At 39.3% G+C, this 26680-nt stretch overlaps 1 protein-coding gene across 14 annotated transcripts in view; it reads right to left on the bottom strand.

The window, feature by feature from the left end:
- LOC120566409 (LIM and calponin homology domains-containing protein 1-like) overlaps window positions 1-26680 on the bottom strand; it is a 38392-nt gene that overhangs the window by 5531 nt on the left and 6181 nt on the right. For 4 of the 14 annotated variants that reach the window (XR_005640397.1, XM_039812835.1, XM_039812830.1 and 1 more), the window contains exons 4-20: window positions 19171-19429; window positions 17020-17292; window positions 14372-14761; window positions 13022-13057; window positions 10732-10858; window positions 10197-10354; window positions 8520-8997; window positions 6715-7023; window positions 6213-6318; window positions 5901-6004; window positions 5717-5822; window positions 5009-5083; window positions 4112-4140; window positions 3193-3354; window positions 1048-1140; window positions 699-863; window positions 416-510 (exon numbers count right to left, since the gene is read on the bottom strand). Coding sequence is in view for 13 of the 14 variants with exons in the window: in XM_039812835.1 (XP_039668769.1) it covers window positions 416-510; window positions 699-863; window positions 1048-1140; window positions 3193-3354; window positions 4112-4140; window positions 5009-5083; window positions 5717-5822; window positions 5901-6004; window positions 6213-6318; window positions 6715-7023; window positions 8520-8997; window positions 10197-10354; window positions 10732-10858; window positions 13022-13057; window positions 14372-14761; window positions 17020-17292; window positions 19171-19429 (2965 nt within the window). In the remaining variant the exon portion in view is untranslated. The remainder of the gene's footprint in view (window positions 1-415; window positions 511-698; window positions 864-1047; window positions 1141-3192; window positions 3355-4111; window positions 4141-5008; window positions 5084-5716; window positions 5823-5900; window positions 6005-6212; window positions 6319-6714; window positions 7024-8519; window positions 8998-10196; window positions 10355-10731; window positions 10859-13021; window positions 13058-14371; window positions 14762-17019; window positions 17293-19170; window positions 19430-26680) is intronic. The other 10 variants (XM_039812833.1, XM_039812838.1, XM_039812832.1 and 7 more) reach the window with 10 other exon arrangements.

Raw genomic sequence — 26680 nt, forward strand, 5'->3', positions numbered from 1 at the left:
TGCTGACTGATCCCACTGAGATCTACAGTACTTTTATGATGATACCCTGACAAACAGGGCTGAGAGAAAAGTTGCAGATACACAACACTCAAAATGATGAATACGGGACTGACAAGTATATAGGAAACACATGAAGCTCCAGTTTTATAAAATAAATGTGGAAAGGCAGCAAAGTCACATGTATGTACACGGATGTAAATTTGACATGTTATTGTGTATCTGCAGGTGGCCATTATAGGTAAGTTGTTACGGGGTAGTGGTCTAATTTTTTATTCTTCATTGGCAGTTTCCATCCAATTAATTGAAATACCCTTGTTACACTAAGGCCAAGTAAGGCCTCATTTTAAGCCACCATTGCTCAGAATGTCAACAAAAATGTGGAAAATGCAACATTCAACACATTTAGTTCGCTAACCTTCTGCCTGTTTTCATGCTGTCATCAGCGGTGCTGATGTCACTGGTCCTGTCGTTTTCTCTTCGTTTCCATTCGACACTCTCTGTGCTGCCCTTCTGTGCCGTCCAATCACAAACAGGAAACAATTAGCTGAACAACCAACCAAAAAACAAGAACTCTGTGCCCACTCAAGTCACTCTACCCAATTGTCACCCAGAGTCACCTCCTGAATTTATACAAAATGAATGCATGCTTTGAAAAAACTAACTATCTATCTACATTAATCAGTCAATCAGCCATTCACCGAGTGCCTCTCCAGCAGTTCCTGCTTGCGTTCCCAGTCACCAAGCGAACGGACGATGGTGTCCTGGGGCTCCAAGGTACAGGAGACCTCGCCTCGGCTGGGGGAGGGCAGGGCTGAGGAGCGGGGAGTTAGAGGCGCCACAGTTTCCTCCAGTATCCTACGCTCCTGTTGAGATGGGAGAGCTGGGTGAGTTTTCAAGAACAACTTTAAGATTATCAGTCAGGAAATACACTTTTCCTTTTGGTTTAAAAATACACAATTCACACATTTCAGATATTTTGAGTGTGAGTTACAACAAAATACACATCACAGGTGCAACATGTGCTCTCAAGCATAAACATGCACACACCTCCTCGTGGTACTTCTTCTCCTCCTCCGCCACCTCCCTCTGTGCTTTCTCCCACTCCTCCTTCAGCTTCTCCTGCTCGCGCTGGTATTTCTCCTGTTACCATGGCAACAAAGACATGACATACAGCACAGAGCCTCAACAAAGACTACACTGTCTGCAGGTGGATATTTTGGCAGAAAAACAAAAGATGATGCGCAGAAATATTCATCATCAAAAGGTCTTTAAAAGGCTTCAGTCTGACTCCGTGGATACAATTCTCTCATAGTGCATTATGCTTAATTTAATCAAAGAAGTGACTGAGACCTGTAAATCCTGTTGTAATAACTGACTATAAAATTTCCCTGTGGGATTCCCTTAGTATGTACTTTAAATATAAGCCTGAACATAGAGACATACATTAATGCAAAGGTAGCTTGCTACTCCTGTGATATGGCTAAACACTTGCTCAGATCTCATATTTGCGTGTTAGGAATAAAAAGCAAACAAAAGTGATCATAAGCAGGCACTGCGGACGAAAGGCAAACGTTGGGCATGCAGAGGTTCATACACAATTTTCAATTCAAAAGCTGCCTTAAATTTTTCACAATTTAATTGAAGTTTTTCCTTCATGTACGCTACTACAATAGCAACTGTGCAACATGACCACCAACAGGTCAGATTATTCTAGACAAGCACAAACCTCATGAGACTAGTTTTTCACTCTTTTCAGACTTGTGTAGGAACCCAAAAAGAAGATTTAGAGAGGAGGCAACTAAAGCAAGACAGATGCCAGATTAAGATCAAGGCACAGGGACAACACACAACCAACCGGGGAGGTAACAAGCACATTGATGCAGCAGACATTCATCCATTTCAGCACATCTCAAACAAACAACTAGAAAGAAGAGAAATCCGTATTCATCACTGCTGTTTAATTTATTTATCCAGATTACACTGTAGATGAGTACAGTATTTCATGGATACCAATGAATCCTTTAAATGTTTAAGACTATGTGGACCTGAGATGGACCTCTGATTGGTTGAGGAGAGAGAGGGTGATGTGGGCAGCAGCAACAGCAGCAACCTTGGACAAAGTCCTTGTCTGTGTTTGTGCATGAGATGGAGACAGTGAGCAGATAAAACCAAACTGAAGGTTCTTCCACTGCACAAAAATCGCCCTCTGGTGGTCAAAATGTGCATCGGCGTGGTTGCAGTGTGCCTTTGGAGGAGGATATGCTCAATATAAAACAAACATGGAGGCAAGCTTTGCAAGTAGCCATGAAATGTGGTTAATCCCTCTGATTCTGAGCTGAGCAGACTATCACAGAGCAGCTTACTGTACCACTGCATGATTTACAGTATGGTAAACAGTAAAGTATCTGGTTTTTTTTACATTTGGGTTAAAACTGGACTAAATTAGTTGAAAAAGTGAAAGGTTTCAGCATCTAGTTAATAATATAGTCACTGAAAAGCTGCTTTAGCAACAGTTAAATTGAACTGAATGTCTACAAAAACCTGCATTTACAACTCAGATAAACAAACTTAGCCCAGTTTTAAGCATAGACATTTTTTGGTGACATGATGCCTGGCTTATGCATTGACTCATGCGTAGCTTATTTGTCAACAAGTCATCCCAAAATCTGCCTTCCATGCTAAATACAACTGATGCAATTAGCTTTGAAGCGTCGTTGACCCAAATTCAATCATGCGGGCTGCGCTAGTGACTTGCTGTGCCCATTGAGATGCATTGTACATTTGAGGCCAATAAAGTGACTGGCCATTTAATTATAGTCGATCCCAGAAATCCCAGAGAGTCTGTGTTGTAATGTGTATTTTCTTATGTATAATCTAAGCTATGTGATTATCCACTACTGCACAAAACAAACTCCCAATGGGTTTGACACATATATGTCAGAGCTTTCTGTACAACAAATAAAAAAATCTCTCCCAGTTTGTGGGAAGAATTTGCCTGAAAAGTATCTAGCTTTGTACGTATGTTCATTTAAAGTAATCTTTTATTTCCCTCTGGGCTGAGGTTTATTTATTTCCCTAGGACTTGTTTGTACATATGACATACTTATAGCTAAAAGTCTGTTCTGCACCCAATCCTCACAGTGCTGGTGCCTTCTCTACCAACTAAGCTCCAAAAGGAAGTGTGCCCCTAACCTTGCAGACTCGTGCGCCATGCTTTATCCTTTGAGGTATACTGTGTACCTGCAGCATGCGCTCCTGCTCTTGCTGCCACCTTTCCTGACGCTTTCGCTCCTCATCCGGGTCCCAAGACCAGCGGTCACCCCGCCTGGCCTGGGGCAACACCGGAACTGACACCTGATAGACCCCAACACACACACACTCACAAATCAACATGCACAAATGCACACGGCACACAAATATTCATGCACACACACTCTCACCCAAATGGATTGATATGGCGCTGACACCCCACCCCACACACACACCCACACACAGATCAACACCAATATGCACACACATTCACCACAGGAAAAGAAGAAGGGAAGGGAGGAGACAGAAATAGTTGATCTACCACAACAGCACTATTCCAATGCTAGCCAAAGGATTCCTACTAAGGAGAGAGAGACAGAGAAAGAGAGAGATGAGCTCAAATGAAAACGAAAGCAGTCTCGGCCATTTTCTACAGCATCCTCATCTGGCATGCTACATGAACAGCTGTGTATCCTATGATATGTGGTAAAGCCTTGCAGTATGACAGTGAGTTTAAAAACCTGCACTAAAAATCAATGTCTGATTCAAGAAAACTAGGAAAGCTTAAGCCGCATGCAGTCTTTTTCATATTTTTCTTGGTTTAGGTTATGTTTCCATTTAGATGAAAGACTTTTTATAAGTTATATTGTGATTTTTCCTTAATCTTACCTGTATACTAAACTTAACACGTAATGTTGTAATGTTTTTAGCATTTGACTTCTGATTTATCTCTGTGTATAATATGCATTATGTTAAATTGCAATACTGTAACCCAGGAGATGAGCCAGATGAGAAGCAGTAAATGGGTTTTTCAGAGTCTGACCACAAAATATTATGGAGTCAGATGATGGTTTTCACTCACGTTTCCACGGCAATCCTTCTCCGTCTCTTCTGTAGAGGAAGTGTGAGAGAGAACATTAGTTAAGATATAATTTAAACAAACATTTTGGATACATGTCATCTAACTAAATGCATTTTGAATGGGACAAATATTTTGGAAAATGACAACACATTGTCACAAGTTGGTTTGAAAACTTAAGTAGTAAAGGTGCTGAAGAAAGAAAATAAAGAGAGAGATCGGTGACCGAAAACCAGTCCACCAAGAGCAGCATACTACATCTGTAGTTAACCAAAAATAAGTTGTCTTTTCTTGCCCTTCACATTTTATTTTGTCATTATATGTTGGTGTGTTTAGCTATGAATTTTAACTTTTTCAAAATCACTGTGGGTAAGTGTGTTCCAGATGTTGAGGTAGACCTAATAGTTGTAGCTTTTGGTGGAAAATATAGTAATGTAAAGCACAATGAGGCAAACATAAGACTGGTCATTCATAAAGTTAAGTAAGTCGCCCATTAGTAGGTCATCTATGATGATTTTAACAAATTGTCATAGGTGACCTACTTCACTGGATATTTTGGAAAGACTGTCCAATCCACATAATGATACCAATACAACTTAAAATAAAGTACACGCTTTAACAATGGCAACACACTGATGAGTTACACGTGTACATTTGCACACCATTGTAAAAATAAGAAACTTTAGAACACAGTTACAACAGAGAGAGAGAGAGAGAGAGAGAGAGAGAGAGAGAGAGACAGAGAGAGAGAGAACATCACTGATAATCCACAACAGTCTGGAAATGAGAGATGGGGGTGAAGGGCTGTTGTCTAGCCCTTGAAGAAACGACAGGGAAACCCTGTGCGTTCAGCACCTGGGGACGGAAAGATGAGCTCCACCGATGAATGAAAGGGTTTACCTGGCGGAACGAAGAACTCCCAGCGTAACTTAGGATTGCTGGTTGCCAGCGGAGACCTGACACTGTTTGCAAACTCTATAGTGAAATAAAAAATGTGGGTGGAAGGAAAGGAGGGAAGGAAAGGAGGGAAAGGAATGATAAGGGATGGACAGATGTCAAAACCAGGAGTTGGTATGGACATCAGAGAATTGGAGAAGTCAAAATGGGGAAGGCTTTTACTGTTCTGTTCCTGTGATACTGTAAATGCATTGTATTTGGAAATACAAAATATAGTCTTTAAACAGGTTGCAATTCAGATTTAGTTAAAAAGTCAAGTTTTTTTTTCTACCCCACTACAATTTCAAGAAAATCTTAACTTGAGGGCCAAAAAGTCTGAATAAAAGGCAGGAAACAACTAAATGCATTGCTTTTATTACACTACCTGGAAAGGTACCTCTTTTATACTGTATATATTTGTGTTGGATCCCAGGTCTAATTAACTTGTGTTAACTAGGAGTTTATGCAGGTTTATAATAGTCACATATTATTGAACACCATTTAACTCTGATTTAAACATCATTGGGTACAACAAAACAGAAAGAGTGTCAGAATGCAAGGCAAAAGGGGAAAAGGCCAGCAAGAAGGATATGCTAATTAAACCCAGAAACCAAGGAGATGTATGGAAAAGAAGCTGCTGGCTTGGTATTTGGATGTAAAGAGTTCACTAACCTGCTGTCGTTTCCCTTGGTGGGTGATATTCAAATGATCCTGGTGCTGCTAAGCTTGGTACATTCTCTCTTCTCTGTGGCAACTCCTGGGAACTGGGAACACTTGCCTGCAGGGAAATTCAAAGATTATCTGTTGCATGGCCGGGTGGTTTGAAAGTGTATATTAGCTTGGTTAGCAGCCTCACCTGTAAAGTTACTGGCTGACTTTGCTGTGTGCTGATCCCTGACTGGACAAGGTTGGAGATGCTTTGACCAGATGGTTCGGTTATATGTTGTTCTTGTTTGGCTTCTGACAACACACACAGACAACACAGTTTTAATACTACTGTTAAAATCATGTCAAAAACAGAAAAGTAATAAGACACTTTTGCATTTTTTTTCCTCAAAGTTGTTTTTTCGTGTTTCTCCGAGGTTCTAGGTGAAACTACATCTGGCCTGTAATGAAACAAGTCTATGAGCAACCACAAGGGGTCAGTATAGCAACATGTTGTTCAGACCTGCAGGAGGCATTTGTTGAGCTGCAGCACTTGACTTCTTCTCCTCTGGAGCAGCTACTGACTGGCTTTCAGTCTTCCCAAAGCTTTCTTCTGGCTTCTGCAGCTCCTATAATTGTCACAGATGGTTTGCAAGTTGAATAATAAACTAAACAAGCCTGGGATTAAGAGGTTTATGCACAGTATAAGGTATAAATCCAATAATTAAATAAACTTGCCAAAAAGCCTTGCAAGATTGTAAAATGCATATAGAGACAGAAAGCAGAGTACAGCGCTAGGGTTGGCTATACAGCATGTATAAATGTCACACAGGTATCTTCACAGGTTTTTTTAAGAAATGTCTGGTGTTTCAACTAATTGAAGGACACGTAAAGTAATGACTGCAGTATAATTGCTGACAGGAGAGCATAGTCATTCTGGCACACTAATCACCCACTTTTAATCAAATTGGATTTTATCCTCAGGTTTTTTTTTGTAATCAACTTTAAAAGATACTTATCCTGACCGATGGCAGCGAGGTGGGCCGGCTGGGTGGTGTCGAATGCTGAATGACTTTCTCTGCTTGGATGTCCTTAGAAGCCGGTTCTGTGCCACTTTGTGCCTCCTTGGCCTTTGTTGACACGGGGCTTTCTTCTCTGGTTGAGGTGTGTGGACTGCATGTTGGTGAGGCTGCTGACGACGGAGCATCTACAGTGCTGTTGCTGGTTTTGGAAGGGGATGCCTCAAAATGAGGAGGAGATTCCCTTCCTTGACCGTCAGGCGTGGAAGGAACGTCGTCACTTCCTATGCCGTTGACTCGGAGAAAACCATCCGCCTAAATCATAAAGAACAGGTTTAATATTGGCTCTATATGCACACTGCAGAAGTCAATGACATGCTTTAAAAACATTAAAGGTAATCGAAGAAATGTCCCGACAGTACATTCATTCACACTACATTTTATATGGGCTTTATTTTTAATACAGCAACCCTGTACCCAGTTTTGTATTGGCTCACTTTTGATATGTTTGTCCTGATTATTTACAATATAACCAGACTTGAGAGTGCGATGATATGAATATTCTCTTTAAATGGATATTGTCACTATTCTGTTTAACTCCAAGGGATTTGGGATTATTATTTATTATTAAAAAATTTGTGCATATGAGTAAACTTGGATCTGTATACGATTTGTAATATCATCATTTGTTAAACTCTGTTCTTTTCCAGTCTTAACTTGAAATATGAGTTGGGTGGATGAAAAATTGGTTCATTGATACAGTAAAGTAGAAACATTGCCTGAATTTCTGTTACAATCAAGCTGTTATACATATTTTGAATAGTTAACCAAATGAATTGATGACAAATAAAGAAATTAAATATAAACCCTATGCCTAAAAACTCAGTGCCCTCATTTGTGGTCATTACCAGCGTCTCATCTCCGTTCGTTATACGCTATTCATCTAGCTCACAACACCGTGCTGGCCTCTATGACAAAGAGGCACTAAGTATGTGTGAGGAGCTCCTAGTGAGTGGTAACTTAAGACACAGTAGTGGAGTTGGGTGAATGCAGACTCTCAGTCTGCCCCCCCTCCGTCTCCACCTTCTCATCCCTCTCCTAGCAGCCTGTGTGGGCCCGCTTTGTCCGATGGGAGCCCACTCCACATTGAGAGGGCCCTACTTGTCAACTTCTTAAGTCAATAGGGAACAGAGGGCTCCATTCAAAGCCAGGCTCCGCTCAGACCTCTGACAAGACATTCCAGAAAAGCGCTGTGCTTCATTTGGTCTGGTAATAATCTGCCCCTCCCTCCCCTCCACACCAAAACACAAGATCTCATTTGGAATATTCCCATGTGGAATTTTTTCCAGATGAAAAGGAAATGAATGAGCTAAATTGAAGCATGACATGCTTCTTCTTGGAGAGGAAGTCTTGTGTTTTTGTAGAAACCAGCCGGCTCATCACCATGGCGGTTCTGTGGCATTCTGATGTAACTGCCAAGAGAGCTGGAGGGGAATTTACCCACCAGCCTGTAAGGAGGGCAGGCAAAAGTGGGTAGTAACCACATGTACAGTGGTAAGACTTGAACCATGCCCACTGCAGGACTGTTGTGGTTAAACCTCAATCATTTCATCATGAGTAAGGAACCTAAATAGAGTTAACACTGTGAGGCGTAGTGGATATTTTATTGTGAAAACCAGACACTTGAAAATGAAACAATCCACATGGCATTTTGGAGGATGCTGGTATCACATATTTACAGCAGGTATAATGGATTCATTTTTTATTGTTGGGAAGTTGAGATAATGACTGTGCTTCTGAGTCGGTCATACCTTGCTGGGCCATGGGTCAGCCGTTGTGGGTCCGGACTGGAAGTAAGGCTTGGGCGTCAGCAAAGGCACCGTTTTGGGCGACAGGTTTCTGGTGGATGGCGGCTCAGACGAGCGAGATCGAATCTGAGGCCGCTGGTGTGAGGAGTCTTTGGGAAACTCCTCGATTTGCGCTTCCAGTGTAGACGTGAACTTCGGAGCCGGGGCAGACAGCTGGCGTAGATACTTCATGGGTCCGTTGGGGTCCACGTCGAAGGGGTCTGGGGTCGTTGGGGAGGCGGACAGGGAGAGAGGGAAGGGTGAGCCGGAAAAGGAGGGATCAGCAGATATGCTGCGGTCCAGGATCTTTGGCAACTGTAGGCGTTCCAGGACTGCATCACTGATGGAGAAACGCTGGGCATAACGCTGGAGGATAAATGATGCCTCCTCTGGGGTTCTGGCTTTCCTGTACGCATCCCGCAGCTCATCCTCACGACGCTCCCTGTTGAAGAGGAAAAGAGGTAAAGAGAGGGGATAAAAGCAAAACCGCTGTGTGAAATATGAAGCAACTGATATGACCCGGTTTGATTTACATTAAATAAAGGTAATGTGCTGTTAGATCGCAAATGGATAAAGACTTTTGTTTTGAGAAAAGGAGACTTTTATTTTGAAAAAGGAAGTTGAGACTTTCCAGTCCTCATGCCAGAAATCAGGAAGTGCAGAGTCATCTTCAAGCACATGTAGTGAGAGGCTGTGAAGCACACGTTGTGAGCTGTTGTTGAAAATAGATGGTGAAATGGGGAAGGACTTTACTTGCTGGTCATTCCCAGGGATGCTACTGGTGAGCTAATGGTTTGATGTTGATATTTTTCAGCAGTTTAATGTTAAATGCAAATGTTGGTAAAAGTGCTAAAGGTAATGTAGTTAATTTCTAACTGCCTTGCACTCATGTTAGCTCATGTAATAGTGTGATAGTGGTAGCATGGGAGTAATACCATGGTAATGACTGTGTTTTTTTGAAGTAATGTTGCTTATTGAACTTTATATTCGTTTGTATATTTGATGGTAGGCAGTTTTAAGTAATTGCTGTATTTTGTGTTTTGTTTTCTCTTTTCTTGTAAAGGTTTTCAACCTGACCGAACAAATAACTTCTGATTATTTGGCTAACTGCAAACTGTAACGAAATCTAACTAACAACAAATCCTAACTGAACATGGAAAACTAACTAAATAAAGAAAAAAGATTAAAGAAGAAGCCGTTTGAGTTCATTCCATTTAACCCTGTTGATGGCCAAGGCCTTTTTCAAGTTTGGGCAGAAGTAAAGTCCCCTGAGAACTTGAAAGGTAAACTTTGCTACTCTTTAGCAGTTGATATGACAGGATTCAACCTATAAACACAAATCATATTTGAAGTAGATTTGATCGGCAATAAACACTATAGTATTACCCATCATATCTACTTCACTATCAATTGAGCTGACCTGCTCTTCCTCTTTAATTTTTTCTCAGTACCAGACCTATTTAAATGAACTCCAGGAGGAGTCGCTGTCCCCTTTGTGCCCACTAGCAGGAATTAGAATGAAGATTAAATTCTCTTCCATGAAAAATACCTTGTTTTCCTTAATACTAGTATTGTTTTGTACATACACTTTGTTTTAGCTGAATACAAATTAAACAACTTGTTTGTTTGTATTTGACCTACTTGTCCTGCACGATCTCTCTGTAAGTCTTGATGCTTCTCCTCCTCATGGAGGTACAGGAGTCTCCTGAGAGCAGCTGCTCCATCATCTTCCTCTCCTCCTCCTTCTTGATTAGGTCCTGGGAAATACTCCTCCTCCGATTTTTCCATCGGGCCAGGTCCTGACACACATCAGAAGTGTTTCAGTTCCAAGTGAAACAAGGCAAGAGGGCTTGGCTCAGCAGCGTTATGACACCTGAAGCTCTGCTGTGGCCTTAGAAAACTGATTTAAGTTTTTAACTGGGGCACAGCAAACAATTGCTGCTGCAGGCATTCAAATCACTGCATATAACGGATAAAACCCCTAACACAATGAAGACAAGAAATACAAACTGTGCAGATGATAAACTTCAAATTCAAAATAATATCAATCCAACAAAAAAAGGTATTACAAAAAAAAATCATCTCAACCCAAAAATAAATATATATAATATAAATGCACACAAAATAAGAGAAATAAGAAACGCTCCATAAAGTCAGATGAATCTGAGACACTCACATCCTGCCAGTGATCGTCCTCTTCCTTCATCCTGTTATACTGGTTGTGCATCAGTTCATGACGCACCTGACTGTGGGGCTGCAAGATGGCCTCCTCCTCACCACGCATATCGATCATACTTACACTCCTAAGGAGAGGAGGGAGAGAGAGACAGACAGAGAATATGGATAATGAAAAATATGTTGACATATCATTTCTAGAATAGGACATGGTTTATTTTTGTAGTTAGTCTGGTAGTGATAACATACATCTCCCTCAGTGCATTGTACTGTACAGTATGTTGCCATCTTTATCAGTTTCATACGGTGATGTCGAACACCGTAAAAACATTTACCTTTTCTAAGACTCAGCAATGGCTAAACATTTGATATTCCACCGAATATATATAGCGATACATAGTATCAAAGAAAACATCCACAAAAAGGTTTTGTTCCAGTCCACCATTATTAGGAAAAGACAATTACGTGTAACCAATGGCTCAGTATAGATACCAAAAAAAAGACCACATGTATGTACTGTCCATCTTCAAAGGTAACGTTATGCTCACCCTGTAGGCATAACGAAGATTTTTAAAAACCAATACAACATTCATAATTCTATAAGAAGTTTTTTTTTTTTTTTTTAAACATTTCTTTGAACAGGAAATACATTAGATTAGGGATGTTAAGATGCCATTTAATGAGACCTTTGAAAACATCAGCTTTAGGTGCAGGTACCTGTGGTTGTAATTAACATTCTGATGTGAGCGTATTTGATGCAACAACCAGTATGGACTTCATACAATCAAAGACTTATTACAGAGAGTTTAGACCGGTCTTTACATTAGTTCAGTTAGTAATGTAAAGGCATCCATTTTTAGATTACAGACAAGACACGAAAGTGCAGCCTTATTGTTAGGAGCATGCGGCTCATCACAGACTTAGAATGGGTAAAATCATTACATCCTTGCTTAAATAATTTCCCTGCTCATTAAAGTCATGATTGTAATAATTATTTTTGTTTTAAGACTCAGAAAAGTGATGCATTGCCAACATACAAAATGTATTGGGTGAACAAAAGACACTTGAAGCAGAAGAGTGATTTAAATCTAATAGATGACTGACATGTTATTGTATTTTAAACGTTTTGGTGAGTGGGATGGGTGCAATGCTGAATAACTGCTACTTTAAATCAAAACTTTAAAACTAAAAAAGCATTTAAGTCATCTCCTTGTTATGAATCATCTCTCCTGTTTCATAAAAAGCTGCACTTTTTACATTAGTAAAGGAGATTCTCATGATTATGTAAGGGATGGGATGTCGGGAGGGTGATTAAAATTGTTGTTACATGAAACATGCGGCTGGCAGAAGCACTAAGATTATGTTGGCGCAGCGCAGTTTAGTACATCCTTTCCACAGCTACTACTGCAGGTACTCTGAATAAAGAGGAGAGGAATGGACTGTTCCCAGCCAAAAAAGCATGTTGATTAGATTTAATGAAAACATGATTTCATGATATTTCAGATCAAGTGTAAGGTCTAGGGACATTGTTTGACACTGTTGAAGAAGACTGTCAAAAATGTTCACCTTGACAGGTCATTTAACTTATTATTTTATCATTTTAATTTAGGTAATACAAGTAGGAAAAATCTGCTTTGTGTTTTCCATGCAAAAAAAAAAACTTTTGTAAATATTATTTCCTAAATCACATGTAACAAATGTGATACATCAGTCCTGGCTGACCGTACTTACTCACATTTACTCAATCTCAATGAAAATAGAAATCTGTAAAAATGACCTTCTTTGTCTAGTCATTTAACTCTTCAGTGTGATTTTATAAATTAATTGATCTCATACAACTCAGAACATTATTTGTGCCGGAGCTGTTAAATTAAAGCACTAATTATAATTATTATAATATGACATTCAGTAGAGACATTGAGGGCCATTTCAGAGGATTTTCTACCCTGGCAAGAGTACTGAGTACTTCTGTGACAAACACTACATTATTGTAATGTTTCTACCATTACAAGATGGTCAAACATACAGATATAAAAAAACTGGCTTAATATATTTGGTCAAGGGACTTTCAATCAAACAAAAATAGCAAACTTAAGTTGTTGTGTCAATCGCTTCATGAAGTTCTTTAAATTACCTCAACCTTTGGCAGATTTTCCCACTTGCATAAAGAAAAATCCAATTTGAACACTCAATGAATGATTAAATGACTTATTGAGTGGGCTTTGTTTTTGTAGTGCAGAGCAGTGCTGGGTCAGACAGCTGAGCCTCTGAGTGGTTAATGGACAACTTACTGTGGATCATCTGACACACTATGTGTGCGGCTGAATCTACAGAAGGCAGAGAGCATGGAGAGAGAGCACAATCACAAATGAATACAAGTACACGTCATTCACTTGAGTGAATATCAAAACACAGCGATGGCATATTTGATAGCTAGTGCGCAACATACAGTGTTGTGATCACACCTGAAAATGAGTTAATTATGACAGATTTAATACAGAATGGTTCATTAACAGTGTTTGAAACAAGTGTGCCTGCTGGTTTTGTATCTATGCACAGATGTCTGTCAGTTTCTGGGTTTAATGATGACCCTAAAACCAAGCACAAGGGGGCAGTCTTATCCACAACACAGCCAGAGCAGAAAAGAAGACAAGTTTACTGCATCCCTGAAAACCAAAACACTGCTAGCATACAACAGATGCATATGGCAATGATCTTAGAATGCAGCTGGTACTTAACTATTAAAAAAAAAAAAAAGCACATGCATCTTTTATTAGACAGCACAAGAGCGACATCAAGGATGTGGCTCTCTTTCTGTCTGTGACCACCACTTGTAGGTTTGGCCTCAACCACAAAGGTCTTCACACAGGCTTTTTTTTATGAAGCTGCCTCTGTGATGTTGGAGGGGTGTGAGAGAAAGTGTGGCCTGTGGTTTCTCCCCACAAGAGAACAAGGAAACTTAATTATAAGAAGCCTCGCTAAATCAGGACCAGATAGTTTTCTAAGATGGCTATTTGCCATATGGGTTTGTTGTAGTAAAATGTCTACTTGCCATGTTCTTTGTGGGAAGATGTATCATATGATACAGTGGGGATTGCATTAAAGCCAGTACTTTACATACATGGAATGGCCCATGTTTGACTGATTGATAATGGTTGGACCAATTTATACATTTGAGAATTGCCAAACAATACTGGTTTAAATGGGATCAAATTCAATTCAGTGTCCATTGTGGTTATTTGGGTCTTCTGAAGAGATCAAAGTTTGCTAATTAAGGCCATGCGTAGTTAATCAAAGACCACATTCTCAAACGTTTCTTTTTCTCCAAATTTCTTAACAGAAATAAAGCAGGAAATGAGAAAAAAAATACAGATTTTTCAGAGTTTCCATGCATTATCTGTACAATAATAACCGTTTTTAAAAAACATGCAATTTTTAGGTAGTTAAGCCATCCAGATTGGACCACTGCGGGCTGAGGTTGAGGTCTCATGCTGAGATTGAGTATTCAAAGGGACAACTGGAACAGTACATCCCTTGATTTTAAAGTTGAAATATGCAGTTTTAGTTCACGTAGGTGTAGCAGGTTACGTTAACGCGGTGAAAATTCATAAGATGTAGTGTAGTTGCTGGACGGGGCTCACGTTGTTGGAAGACTGCTGGCCAACCAAGAGTTCCCTCCTTGTGGGTTGTCGCTTTCACTCAGCGCCCTTCCCTTCCGTCGGCCTGTATCAGTTGTCGCTGTTGCAGCAGTTGCCATGGTAGTGGGCACAGGAAGGAAGTGGGGGGGACTCGGAGTGGTGATGTGTTTGGGAGAGATCAGCATTTGGCGAGCCAGCTTCTCATCTCGTTCTGCGACTAACGGGACACCAGTGGCTCCCTTCGCCACAGCCGCCTCTTCCTGCTCCGTCACAGGTGGATGCTTCCCGGAGGTGATGACGGGGCTTGTTGCAACCGCGGGGGTTGCTGCAGCGTTTGCTGCTAGAGTCGTGGAATGGTGGAAGAGTTCCTCTGAGCACGAGCGAGCTGGAGTACTGCAGAAAGCAAAGCAAACTAAAACGTACTGCGGCCTGGTTATGATCCTATATCATCAGACAGCATTCCTCTGGGAGGAGTCTAAATGGAATTATTTGAAGACATAAATCTAAGAAAATAGCATAGCAAGGTCACAAATCCCTTCCGAGCGGACTGGATGTTACAACAAACTGGAGTCACAAAGCCAAAGCAATTTTTGCTGAACACTCTGTTGTCTGTCATCCTATGATGAACAGCTTCTTTCTGAGAGGCTTATTATTAGACAATAAATTCCCAGGATGCATGGCAGAGAGAGAAAGGCTGTGAAAAGGCCAGGCTTCACTCCCAGCCTGCTCAGGGTCAAGGAATGAAGAAAACCTAATTTCCTTACATCCTGAGGGTGGGTCGCGTGTTCATTTTCCCTGTGAGTGCATTTGTGTGTGAACACCATACAGTCGTTGTTGTGTGTACCTGCTGGTGGTATGTATAGGTTTGTATTTTTAAGTTGTGTGCTGTTTTGTTCCTAGAATTTGATGGGAAAGGTCAAGTGATCTTAAAAAATATGTGTCAACACAACTTTGATAGGGGACTACAAACACTGATATGTTGATGTTATACAACTGTTTTTAAAAGAGTGAACTCCTGGCAACACTAAGACACAAAAATTCCAGCCTCAGTTTTCTTCTTGAAAAAGGCAAGCTGTTACCAACTGCAGAAGCGGATATCAAAGCCTTTTAAAAACATCCTAGAAATCCCCCTTTTCCTTGGAACACAGCTATACACAAGTCTGATTTCCTTTGAGCATTCTTTTCACTCCCTTGAAACGCTGACAATCCAATCAATACCATAACATCGGTGCCAGAAAAAGCTGGAAACTGGGGGTGTGACTGTAATAACTCTCCAACAGGACTGTGAATGAAACGTCTGCTGGACCAGGAAATAACACAGGATAGGGCTAGATTGTGAAATAACAACAGAGACCTAAACAGAAATGTTTCAAGAGAGAAACTGTAATTGTAATAAGGCATCATAATGGACATTTGCACTGTGAACAGCATTGAAAGCTCATACTGTAATCCTCACCTTGTGTCGAATGTGTGACCCCTGGCTGGCATGCTGGGTAAAGACCCTATATTACAACAGTGTGTTCTATATTGCTGAATCACTGTTATGTTGCTCTGGATAAGAACGACACTGGAAACTATGATATGGTAATGGCAGTGCCAAAAAGAAAAAGAGCTGGATGGAAACACCAGCTGTGAAAATTAACTATTAGTAACTATTTTCCACCATAGTAACATCCCTGATGAAAACTGTTTACGGCGAAGTATGTGGATTAACTGGGACACGTGCTGCTGCGAAGATTTATGTAATTTTTCAGTGTTTTGAGTGGCACAAATAAAAATACCATTCACCTACACTGTGTGGTGATGCAGGCAGGAGTTAAAGTGGACAAATTTGAACATGAAGCTGAAATGATCTGTATGGATAGATGACCTTACCTAGTGGCGAGTTATTTTCTGATCTGAGTGAACTGACCCTTTAACAAAACAAAGTTTCTGCTGCTGACTCAAGTCATGGTCAAGTCATTAAAAGAATTCTTCACAGATTTCTTCATCATATTTTCTTCTTCTTCTTATTATTATTTTGAGGACCACAATGGAAATAAGTCCTGGACTTTATTGTGCTTTTATCCTCGACTGTATTTGATGTCTTTTCATGTGTAAGGCATTCTTGATACATTATTATTATTAAATAAATCAAATCAAAATTCTTATTCCATGCATTCTTCTTCCAGCCACCGACAATAGGGTTGGTGATTCTGCTGTGTCATGCTAGTATTGGCTAATGTAGCCTCAAACCTCAACCCTAAAGCAGAGAAGAGGAGCGAGCTACAGAGGTCTGGTAACCTCAATTCTTTGTAACTGCACACCCCCAGATATTTTTGCATTTTCAAACTTGTGGATGACATCCCTTAGGCAATTAATCAGCCTTCACACAACTCCCTGTGGAGACACAAAAGGCTTTATGCAACTTTTTTTCACAAATGCAGTTGTACTCCCCGAGACCTATGAACAGACTTTGATGTGTAAAATTGGTGGAGTTACACTGTAAGGACCCCTTTAAAAATAATCAAAAACAATATCATGATTTATCATTACAAAAATATCAACTAATTATTTAAGACTTGGTTGATTTAGACAAACTATGTGTCGATAAAAACAGAATTGGACTGCTTATTTGGACTTTTAAGAAAAACATAAATCAAGGTGAAGACCTTTGCTCAGAGGTGATGATCAGGTGAGTTACGTTCACCATGGGGGGCTCTGCACAGGGTTGGGGGACTCTACATGGCAGAGGCTCACTGCTCCTCCTCAAGCCTGCTGCGTGGATCTCAATGCAAAGTGTAGAGGCAGTCTGCTTCCCTTCCTCATCGTCCTTTTTAGTCTGGTTCTTCTTCTGAATCTGTATCTGGGGTTCGAGGGGCGGGGTAGGGGACAAGCTGGGGGACTCTCCAGGTGGGTCGTCTAAGCTAGGGAGCTCATTTGAACTATTACATCACCCATTCACACAAAAAAAGGATGATGTAATGATATGAGGATGACCACAAAATGATTGGGGGGGTGGGGGATTAGGTTCACATAAGAGGTAGAGGGAGGCAAGAGGGTAAACACCATGATGGATAGAAATGATAAGAGATGGAGAGAAAAAAAAACAGTAATGCAAAATGACTGAATACATGCGTGTGATGTAATAGTGATGAATTTAACAACATTGGGAATGACTGATTGACAACACACTATGGGTGATACACACGGGAAGAGACACACACCAGCCTACAGAATATGCACCCTCTGGCAGCACTTTTTGAAAATGTAAACACACTGAGGTAAGAATAATACAATTGCAGATATTTCGTTTTTGATTAAATATCTTCAACCTCCTGCTACAGCTAAATAATGCTACGTCCAAACCGCAAAACATTATCCTTCAAAAACTACTTCCATTCAAATCCTGACATGACACACATACACCACTAACACCGCACATACTGTACTGATACTAAAACGGATCAAAGCACATCATGGAATCCACTAACCCAGCAGAAATTCGAAACTTCTGCAGTGAGAGCCGCTGACATTGAAATGCTTAACCGAATAAAAATTGTGACCCCAGCGCTCTCAACACGCCGAACCAATAAATGCCAATAAGACCGCCAGACTATACTCCGTCTTCTCTATTCAGCGCATTTCACACTTTGCTTTAATCAGAGTCAGTCAGAGTCAATGAAAACAAACATCTGGCTCCATCAGTCACTCCCATAAGGACAGTACTGGACAGAGAGCAAGAATCAACAGCTGAAACATGAATCTGCAATTTGACACAAGTGACACCTTCTCTTGCAAAATTATTAAACAACACAGAATTAACCGAAAAAAAAAAGAGGTTGGTGGGTATTATGCATAATTAATAATAAACATATGATTTATTTTGAACATCTACATTTTGTAGATCTGTTTTCTCAATTCTGTGACAATGTCATGCTTTTTCTAAAAATAACTTCATGGTCTACTTCCATCCATATTTAATTCTTGTCTAGAATTTATCCTGCTCAAGTAAACTCACAGAACATGCAAAACGGTGACTAGATCATCATATTATTGCAGTACAATTTCTGGTTAAACATTTTCAGCTACAAGCAGAAATTTAAATGAAAAAAAACTTTCATTTTAAAAAGGTTTTATCTGCAGCAAATCCATTTCAAACTAAAACAAGGTTGTACAACCTGTCCCCAAATCACCAGTTTATCATGAATCACCAGCAGCATCCTGAAACTCGAATGGCTCAGCCAGTACTATATTGGTCCAGCCTATCTTTAAATCTATCATCTCATACATTAACTTAAACTAAGCTGCACCATCAGTCTAAATGTAAAATGTTGTGTGTGCCATGGTTTGCACCAAAGTCAAGGAATACGCTCCTCTGTTCTGTTAACACACATCATATTCACCTTCAAACCTTGAATATTCAAAGTTTACATGTATAAAATGTTGTCTTATAGCAGAAATGTTTTATCATGTAAAGTGCTTCAATGCTGCATCTTTCATTTTCGCTGTATTGAGTTCAGTTACACAGAACACCATTTCATTCGATTAGTGAAGCTTTACTCTGGTTAATAACAATACTGTGTGTGTGTGTCTGTGTGTGTATATATATATATATATATATATATATATATATATATAAAAATATATTTTTTCTTCTGATTTAAACCCTATTTCTCAGATTAAAACATGTAGAAATGCAATTACTTTATCCATTTCACTTGTATTTAAATATCTAAACTATTTTAATAAATGACATGCTAGCATTTCCTCTGTATATTGTGTGTTTCTTTCCTTCTAATTACTACAACAGTTAGACTCACCTGAGTGGTCTGTCTCCCCCTACAGGGGAAGTTGCAGTACTCCAACTCTTGCGTGCTCCCTCTTCTTTATCGTTCTTCTTCTTGCGGAGTGGATTGGGCAAATATCCACTCTGGTTGCTCTTGTTGGGCAGGTACTGGTTGAAAGGCATGGCTGTTCGTGGTTCGCTGATGGACGTCCGTCTTGCCAACATATCATCCTTGCGGATGTCCGGTATCTTTCTGTGGGGGGGACCGTCGGACTCTGAGTCACTGCCGCGGCCTGTTGAGAGGAGGAGATGGGGGGGAATGAAGTGTATTAATGGTGACACAGAGAGATCACTCGGCAGCTAATTTGTTGGCAAGTTCAGGTTTGCAGACACATTTTAGAACAAATACCATTTAATACGTTCTGTTTAAAAACAATTGCGATTAGGATTACTGTTCAGGAGATGTGTCAAAACACATACAGCTTGTTTTCATGTTTTAGAGGTGTAGTGAAGGATGAACTAATTTCAATTAGAGGGAGATTCAATTTGAACGTGTTTTGCTAGGATTACAGGAAAACAACATAATTCAAAGACGTGGCGTTGAAATGTTGTGTTGTAAGCAATTCATAAGAGATTCAAATTGTAACAAAACACAGAAATGTATAAACCAGCAAAATACTTTGAAATTCTCTACTCCATTTTTCACATTTAAATATTTTTAACCTATACTGTGAATACACAGCCATCTAGTAGCTTTGCTGTACTTCTGATGAAGCATATATATGCAACAGTGTCTCTGATATGTCCTATTAACCTTCTGAATAATAATGGGTTAGAAAGAGAAGAAAAAAGAGAGGGGGTTGGAAGGAGAGAGAGAGAGAGAGAGAGAGAGAGAATAAATAAAAAAATGTTTTGCAGAGAAACAGTTGATTGAGGATTCTCATTGCGTTTTTCTAATCTCTGAATAAAAATATCACTTCAATTTCCCATCAAGCCATTACAATTAGTATACATTTAGCTTTACAAAACACTAAAGTGCTGTTCCAGTGTTATTACATATTGCAGTGCATTCCAGTGGCTGAACATAAATCAACCCCTATGAAAAAAAGCAAGTAACATAAATCATAACAAAATGTGTATTGTGCAGCTCCTGCTGACTAAATTCTAGCCTACAGTTCGGAAGAATTCACTTAGGATGCCTGTCTGTCTTTATCCCATTTGAAACACATTGTTAGCTCTTTAATGTCAGTGGCAACACCTGGAGCTGCAGAAGTGCATCGCTCAAGGACTTTCCCTGCTTGGCGTCTTAAATTCCTCTACAAGTGTGATCCTCAAGAGTCCATACCGAAAAGAGAAATGAGGATAAATTCCATTGATGTATCATCAGGATACCAGTCAATCCATCTTCATTAAAGCGTAACTCTCACCAAAATGCAACCTAGGGTCTTTTTGTGAATATACCCGAGTCAAACTTTCGTTTAAAAGCATAATTAGGACAGAAACGCCACTTTTAAGATTGCCCGTATTCTCGTTTTCGGTCAAATGGCCTTTTGAATGGGAGTGCTAGGGGCGCTACTACGATAGCATCAAAATCGCTATTTTTAAAACACTAAGAAGGCTCGACACAACATGAAACTTTGCTTGGAGTATGACCAGAGGCTCTACACATGAACTCCAGCATTGAGAACGTTGTTTGTGTACACAGAGTTTACTAAAAAGAAAGGTTTTAACAACTCACTGTAGCTGTTGATTTTTCTGGTCGCCGTCCATCTTGCCAGTCAGAAAGTTTCGATCTCCGAATGCAACGTTAACAGGAAGGAGAGTAAAGATGGAATGCTCCTAAAGCTTATTTCCATATAAATGCACGAATAATTTGTTGTTTTGTCGTTAGTGAAAAATAATATTGACCTTGTAGTTGTAAAAGGAGCCTCATATAAGAATGACATTTCCTCCTCTGGAGTCCGTTCATTCGCATTCAGAGATCGACACTTTTTGACTGACAAGATGTACGGCGACCAGAAAAACCAACTGCTAAAGTGAGTTGTTAAAACCTTTTTTGGTCAGTCCTTCCAGTTTTTTTGTGATTGTTGCGGGCAAAAATCCTTGATTATGCGGCACGTTTTCTTAAAAAATGCGATGGAATATGCGGGATATTTATGCAATTTTATGCGATGAAATTGCGGGAACTTGCAAAAATTGCGGTTTGATCAAAAAGAGAAAAAAAAAGTGATTCCCCCAACACTCTGCTTTTCGATGATGTTCACGTTGCATAATTACGTCACTTCATAACGTTCCCATGGCAACAGGGGAAAATGGCTGCTCTTGTGTGAAGTAAACGCAACATTTTTCAACTTTCTGCTAAGATATGTGACTTTTTTGCAACAAAAATGCGGGGATTATGAAATCATGCAAGCCCTGCATATTTTACGTGGAAATCGGCAATTTTGCGCGGAAATCGGCAATTTATGCGGCGAAAGTGCGAAAAAATGCGGCCCCTGCATAAATATGCGTACTTAGGCTGATTATGCATTGAATTATGCGATCGCATAATCGCGTTTTTCTGGAGGGACTGTTTAGTAAACTGTGTACACAAACAATGTTCTCAATGCTGGAGTTCATGTGTAGAGCCCCTGGTGATACTTCGAGCAAAGTGTCGAGCCTTCTTAGTGTTGTAAAAATAGCGATTTTGATGCTATCATAGTAGCGCCCCTAGCTCTCCCATTCAAAAGGCCATTTGACCAAAAATGAGAATACGGTCAATCTTAAAAGTGGCGTTTCTGTCCCAATTATGCTTTTAAATGAAATTTAGACTAGGTATATTCACAAAAAGACCCCAGGTTGCATTTTGGCGAGAGTTACGCTTTAAGCCATATTTGCTAATGCTAACCCAAATTCAACATTTGGAAAATGCAAGTAATACAAGATACCTGTAGGCTTGCTTTACCCAAGGTCTCTCAAAAATTCCTCTCCAAGATGTTCAGCACATGTGCTACTGGGATTTCCCTCCCTATGCATACTCAACCTATGACCTCTAAATTTATGACTCAATGTATATATTTTCCAATTATAAACCCACAATTTTAACCAGATCTAAATCTTCCCTTAGTTCTAAACCGATACATGTGGATGCAGCTGCAACTCTGGGAAGAAAAAAAAAAAAAAACTTGTGAAAACCTCTCTTTCAATCAATAGACTTCTTCATTTTTATGTGGTCTAAAAGATTGACAGATCAAGGTCCAAAAGAGGCCTTGAGGTATCTGCACTTCCAACAACGAGTGGTTCAATAATGACTCTTGAGCCCATCAATTGGAAACATGAGTGACTCCACCATCCAAGTTTATCCATCCTTAAGGAACAACATATGTCTTTACGTAGTGATCTGATCTCTCATATGGTAACACTGAAGCTTGAGGGAACGTTTATCATGGGTCAGTGCCATACTGTACCAGAGCTTCACAGAAACATATTTACATCAATAATCATCAACATGCAGTATTACTACAGGACATGTAAAAGCCATGGATTCCAGTTCAGCATGCGGTACAATAACTGGAAAGTGGGAACATAATTACAAATGAAGAGTGATAGTGATACCCACAACATTTCTAATAGTATTACAGTGAAATAAATGATGACACTTTCTGGGATAGTATTCACACTTTTTCCAAATTTTCCACTATATGACACAGATCTTTCTAGGCAGTATGAACAGCAAAGGTCTGCAAGGAGTTTTAGTGATTTTAACCACATGGAAAGTGTCCAGATTGAGTCAACTGTAGGGTTAGGTTCCATTTAGGATCGGTTTCCAGTTCATCCAGATTTGTTTAGATCTGATGATATCAAATCTCTTATTGAAACTTTTTATCTCTCCTCACTCTTATTATCAGTAAAGAACAATGAAAACATGTAGGATGCACATATCTCACTTTTAGACTTAGCCTAACCCCTTAAAATGACGAACAATGCCAGCGGCAGATTATTGCAGCTGTAGCTAACCAACCAACCTGAAGTCTATAACAGCTCAAATGAAGCTTTTAGCTGCTAATTGGTGAACAGGACTTCAACAAGAAAAACAGAGTACTTACTTCTCTTTAAACAAATTATCTAGCTGAGCACATCATGTCAATTTCAGCAGAATCTCCCAGTTAAACTTTCATGAATACCATGTACATTTAAAGTGTATCGCCTTAATAGTGCTCAATCAGGACTTCCAGTATCTGGAGCAAGTAGCTTGTGAAAAATTAAGTGTAAAAGTAAGTTGGGCATCATCTCATGCCATCTTCTGGTTGTAGCTATAGGTTGCGAACATTAATTCCACTACGCCTAAAAACTGTAGTGTTTCTGCCTTCTGAGCAGCAGGAAAAATGTTGATCTTTTGAGTTTCACTTACGGATAACTTAATTACTTGCAAATGGTGAAAGCTCAAACTACTTAGAGACAATATGTGATTCGAAAGCATTCAAATTCTATACACAGAGTCAATGCCAGATTTGATAAATGCTATCCAATCAACCCAACCTTTGTCAGAAACCTCATCATAATTTGTAGTAAAGGCATAGAAGGCAACAAGACAATGCGACAAAAAAGCCAACAGACAACTTGTTCAAATTACATTAAATTTTAAGAAACACAACTTAAATATGATGTACTATTACTTAATTATTTTGTGTGTGCATTTTCAACTCTGCTTTCAACTCACATTGAAGTTTGACGTTAATCATGTCTAAGAACCGATATGAATGATCTAAACATGTCACAAATGAGCAGCTGGGCATGAAGCCATGTGAGGTAAAAAAAATATTATACAGACTGAACAACTGGTATTTTAGAAAAACTGTATGCTGGACTTCAAGACAATTTCTGATAAAAAACAGAAACCCTAAAAACCATCTCAATGACATCACTCAGTCTATTATTTGAAACAGCATCTGGCTAGCAATGGGTGTTGTCCTGCAAACATAGAATTATTTATATTATTTATTTTCTGTCAACTAATTCTATTAGGTTTACATTCTTGTCTTTTCATAATCATAGTTAATATTTAATAATACGCTATTGCACTGATCAATCCATACACGGTTGTCTTTTGCACTACCACCATTGCACACAGTCTACATTAGCATCTTTAACTCTAAATTTCTGTGAGTGATTTTTATAACTCTTTAATTTTCTGTGAGTGATTTTTATGTATGTGAGATATATGTGTGTATGTGTTTGTTGTGTTATGGTTGTCTAAGCTACTGGATGCCTAAAATTCCCCTCGGGATGAATAAAGTAAGTATCTATCTATCTATCTATCTATCTATCTATCTATCTATCTATCTATCTATCTATCTATCTATCTATCTATCTATCTATCTAGAAAGAGAGAAGGATATGCTTTACTATAGGAGTAAGGAGCCATAGTAGCACACATTTTCTCATTTATCAACACTGTATCTATCTCGGAAACTTGGCCCAAACAAAAGAGCATCTGCATTATTGCATCTCTTTCAGAGATTCAATTAAACTCTTCTCCCTGTCCCCTAATTACTGCCGCCATTGTCAAGTCAGTTTGGGAGCTGAATAGTGAAAGGTCAATGGATGCTCTTGCTCTTGTTCTGGCTGTACTCAACGGTTCCTGTCATTGGGTAATAACTGCATCGTTATCCTGTTCTCACATCTCTAGTTTGTGCATCCTGGGTCTGATCTGAACACTGATAGTATGACCCTTAATACTAGCAAGGGGTTCCAAATATAGTGATCTTGGTGTTGACTTACTAACCCCTATATCCCCCCTTTGCATGGCTGAACTACAAAAAGCTTCGGACAGCAATAAATTAAAAAAGCCTAAAGGAAATTCCAACTTCAGATTATGTTGTGAGCTGTGGGTTACACATGTTGGTGGACAGATTGATTGTGTTAAAGCTAGAGGCAGCTTTCCATTCTGGTCTATTGAGAAGAAAACTTTGTCTCTCACTGCTGCAATAGAATTCTCCTGAACGCCATTCAAAATGTGACTGTTTAATGGTCCTTGTTTTGGATGTTTGGGTGGGTTGGAGCAAACATCACCTAGCAAGGTCTTTAGTTAGTTTGACTCTTGGTGACAGCAGCTTAGGTTTTGGAGACGGCAGTTTCCTTTGTACTTCCCTCAAAACAAAAACACAGTCAGACAGGATGCTTGGCCTCACCCTGTTTTCCCACATACAGTTCAGAGATGAAAGGTACATTGCGTTTTGTGACGACTTCTGTAACCTTTTATAGGCTGTCATTAAAAACAAAAATTGAATTAAAATTCAAATAAAGTGTAGCAATGAACAGCTTTCAATAAAAGCATATGGTCGGCTTGGCATCTTTAAGTACTTAAATTCAGCCAAACCTCAGCACGAAGCATAAATTGGTAGGTGTTAGCAGTTCATGCTTGTCATGGAAAAACTTATGTTAAATTGTTAGGCTACCAATTTGGACACATTCAATTACATATGCTTATATATGGTTATCTAAACAAAAAACATTATTATACAATAAAACAAAGCAATATATCACGATTATGTACATGCAGTACAAACTTTATAAAACCTTTTAGAAATGTTGACTTTTCAATGCATTGACATTTTTTAGTCTGTTGAATTAAAGAAAGCAAAGAGGGTAGTTTTAATATCAGTATAACTAATTACAACGACCTACATTTACCTTTCAATTTGAAACATTCTGATTTTCTTAACAGAGCTACCAATGGCAGATGGTCAGTGTCTCAGGGTTCAAACTATAGCCTAAAGCCTCTAGATTTTATTCCTCTCAAAAAGACACATATCTGGTGTGTCAACAGCAACTTACTACACTGGACTGCATTTTCTTTTCAGATCAAATCAGACCTTTGTGTGGAGCCTCCTTGCCACTTTTATTTCATCAGCTAAATCAGAATTTTTAAGACTTTCCATGAGGACAAATAAACGGCTTCTGTTTCATGTCACCTGACACAACTGTCATGTTGGAGCAGCCTGTGTTAACATTACATAACTGAAATGTGTTTGAAACAAAAACAGATGTGATAGCACTTCTTAATGTAGCTAGCTGACATCAGATATGGGTGATCCGAGAATTTTGAGACCTGCAGAGGATATACATGAGCAGTTTTTTATACATAAAGACTGCATGTAGCCTTTTTTTTTTTTGGATTAATAAAATTATAAAAGACTGGGTTCCTTATATTAAAAAAAGTAAAACCGAACTGCAGACAACTTTACAACAAACATATACAGGCTTTAATACAGCAGCACCAGAAGCACAAACGACTTCATTTATCTTATATTTACACAGTGTCCATATGCCAAATTTGGAAAGAACAAAACCAGCAGACTGGGTTCCTTATATTAAAAAAAGTAAAACCGAACTGCAGACAACTTTACAACAAACATATACAGGCTTTAATACAGCAGCACCAGAAGCACAAACGACTTCATTTATCTTATATTTACACAGTGTCCATATGCCAAATTTGGAAAGAACAAAACCAGCAGACTGGGTTCCTTATATTAAAAAAAGTAAAACCGAACTGCAGACAA

This window comes from Perca fluviatilis, chromosome 10, assembly GCF_010015445.1.
Source record: "Perca fluviatilis chromosome 10, GENO_Pfluv_1.0, whole genome shotgun sequence".
NCBI classification, from domain to species: domain Eukaryota; kingdom Metazoa; phylum Chordata; class Actinopteri; order Perciformes; family Percidae; genus Perca; species Perca fluviatilis.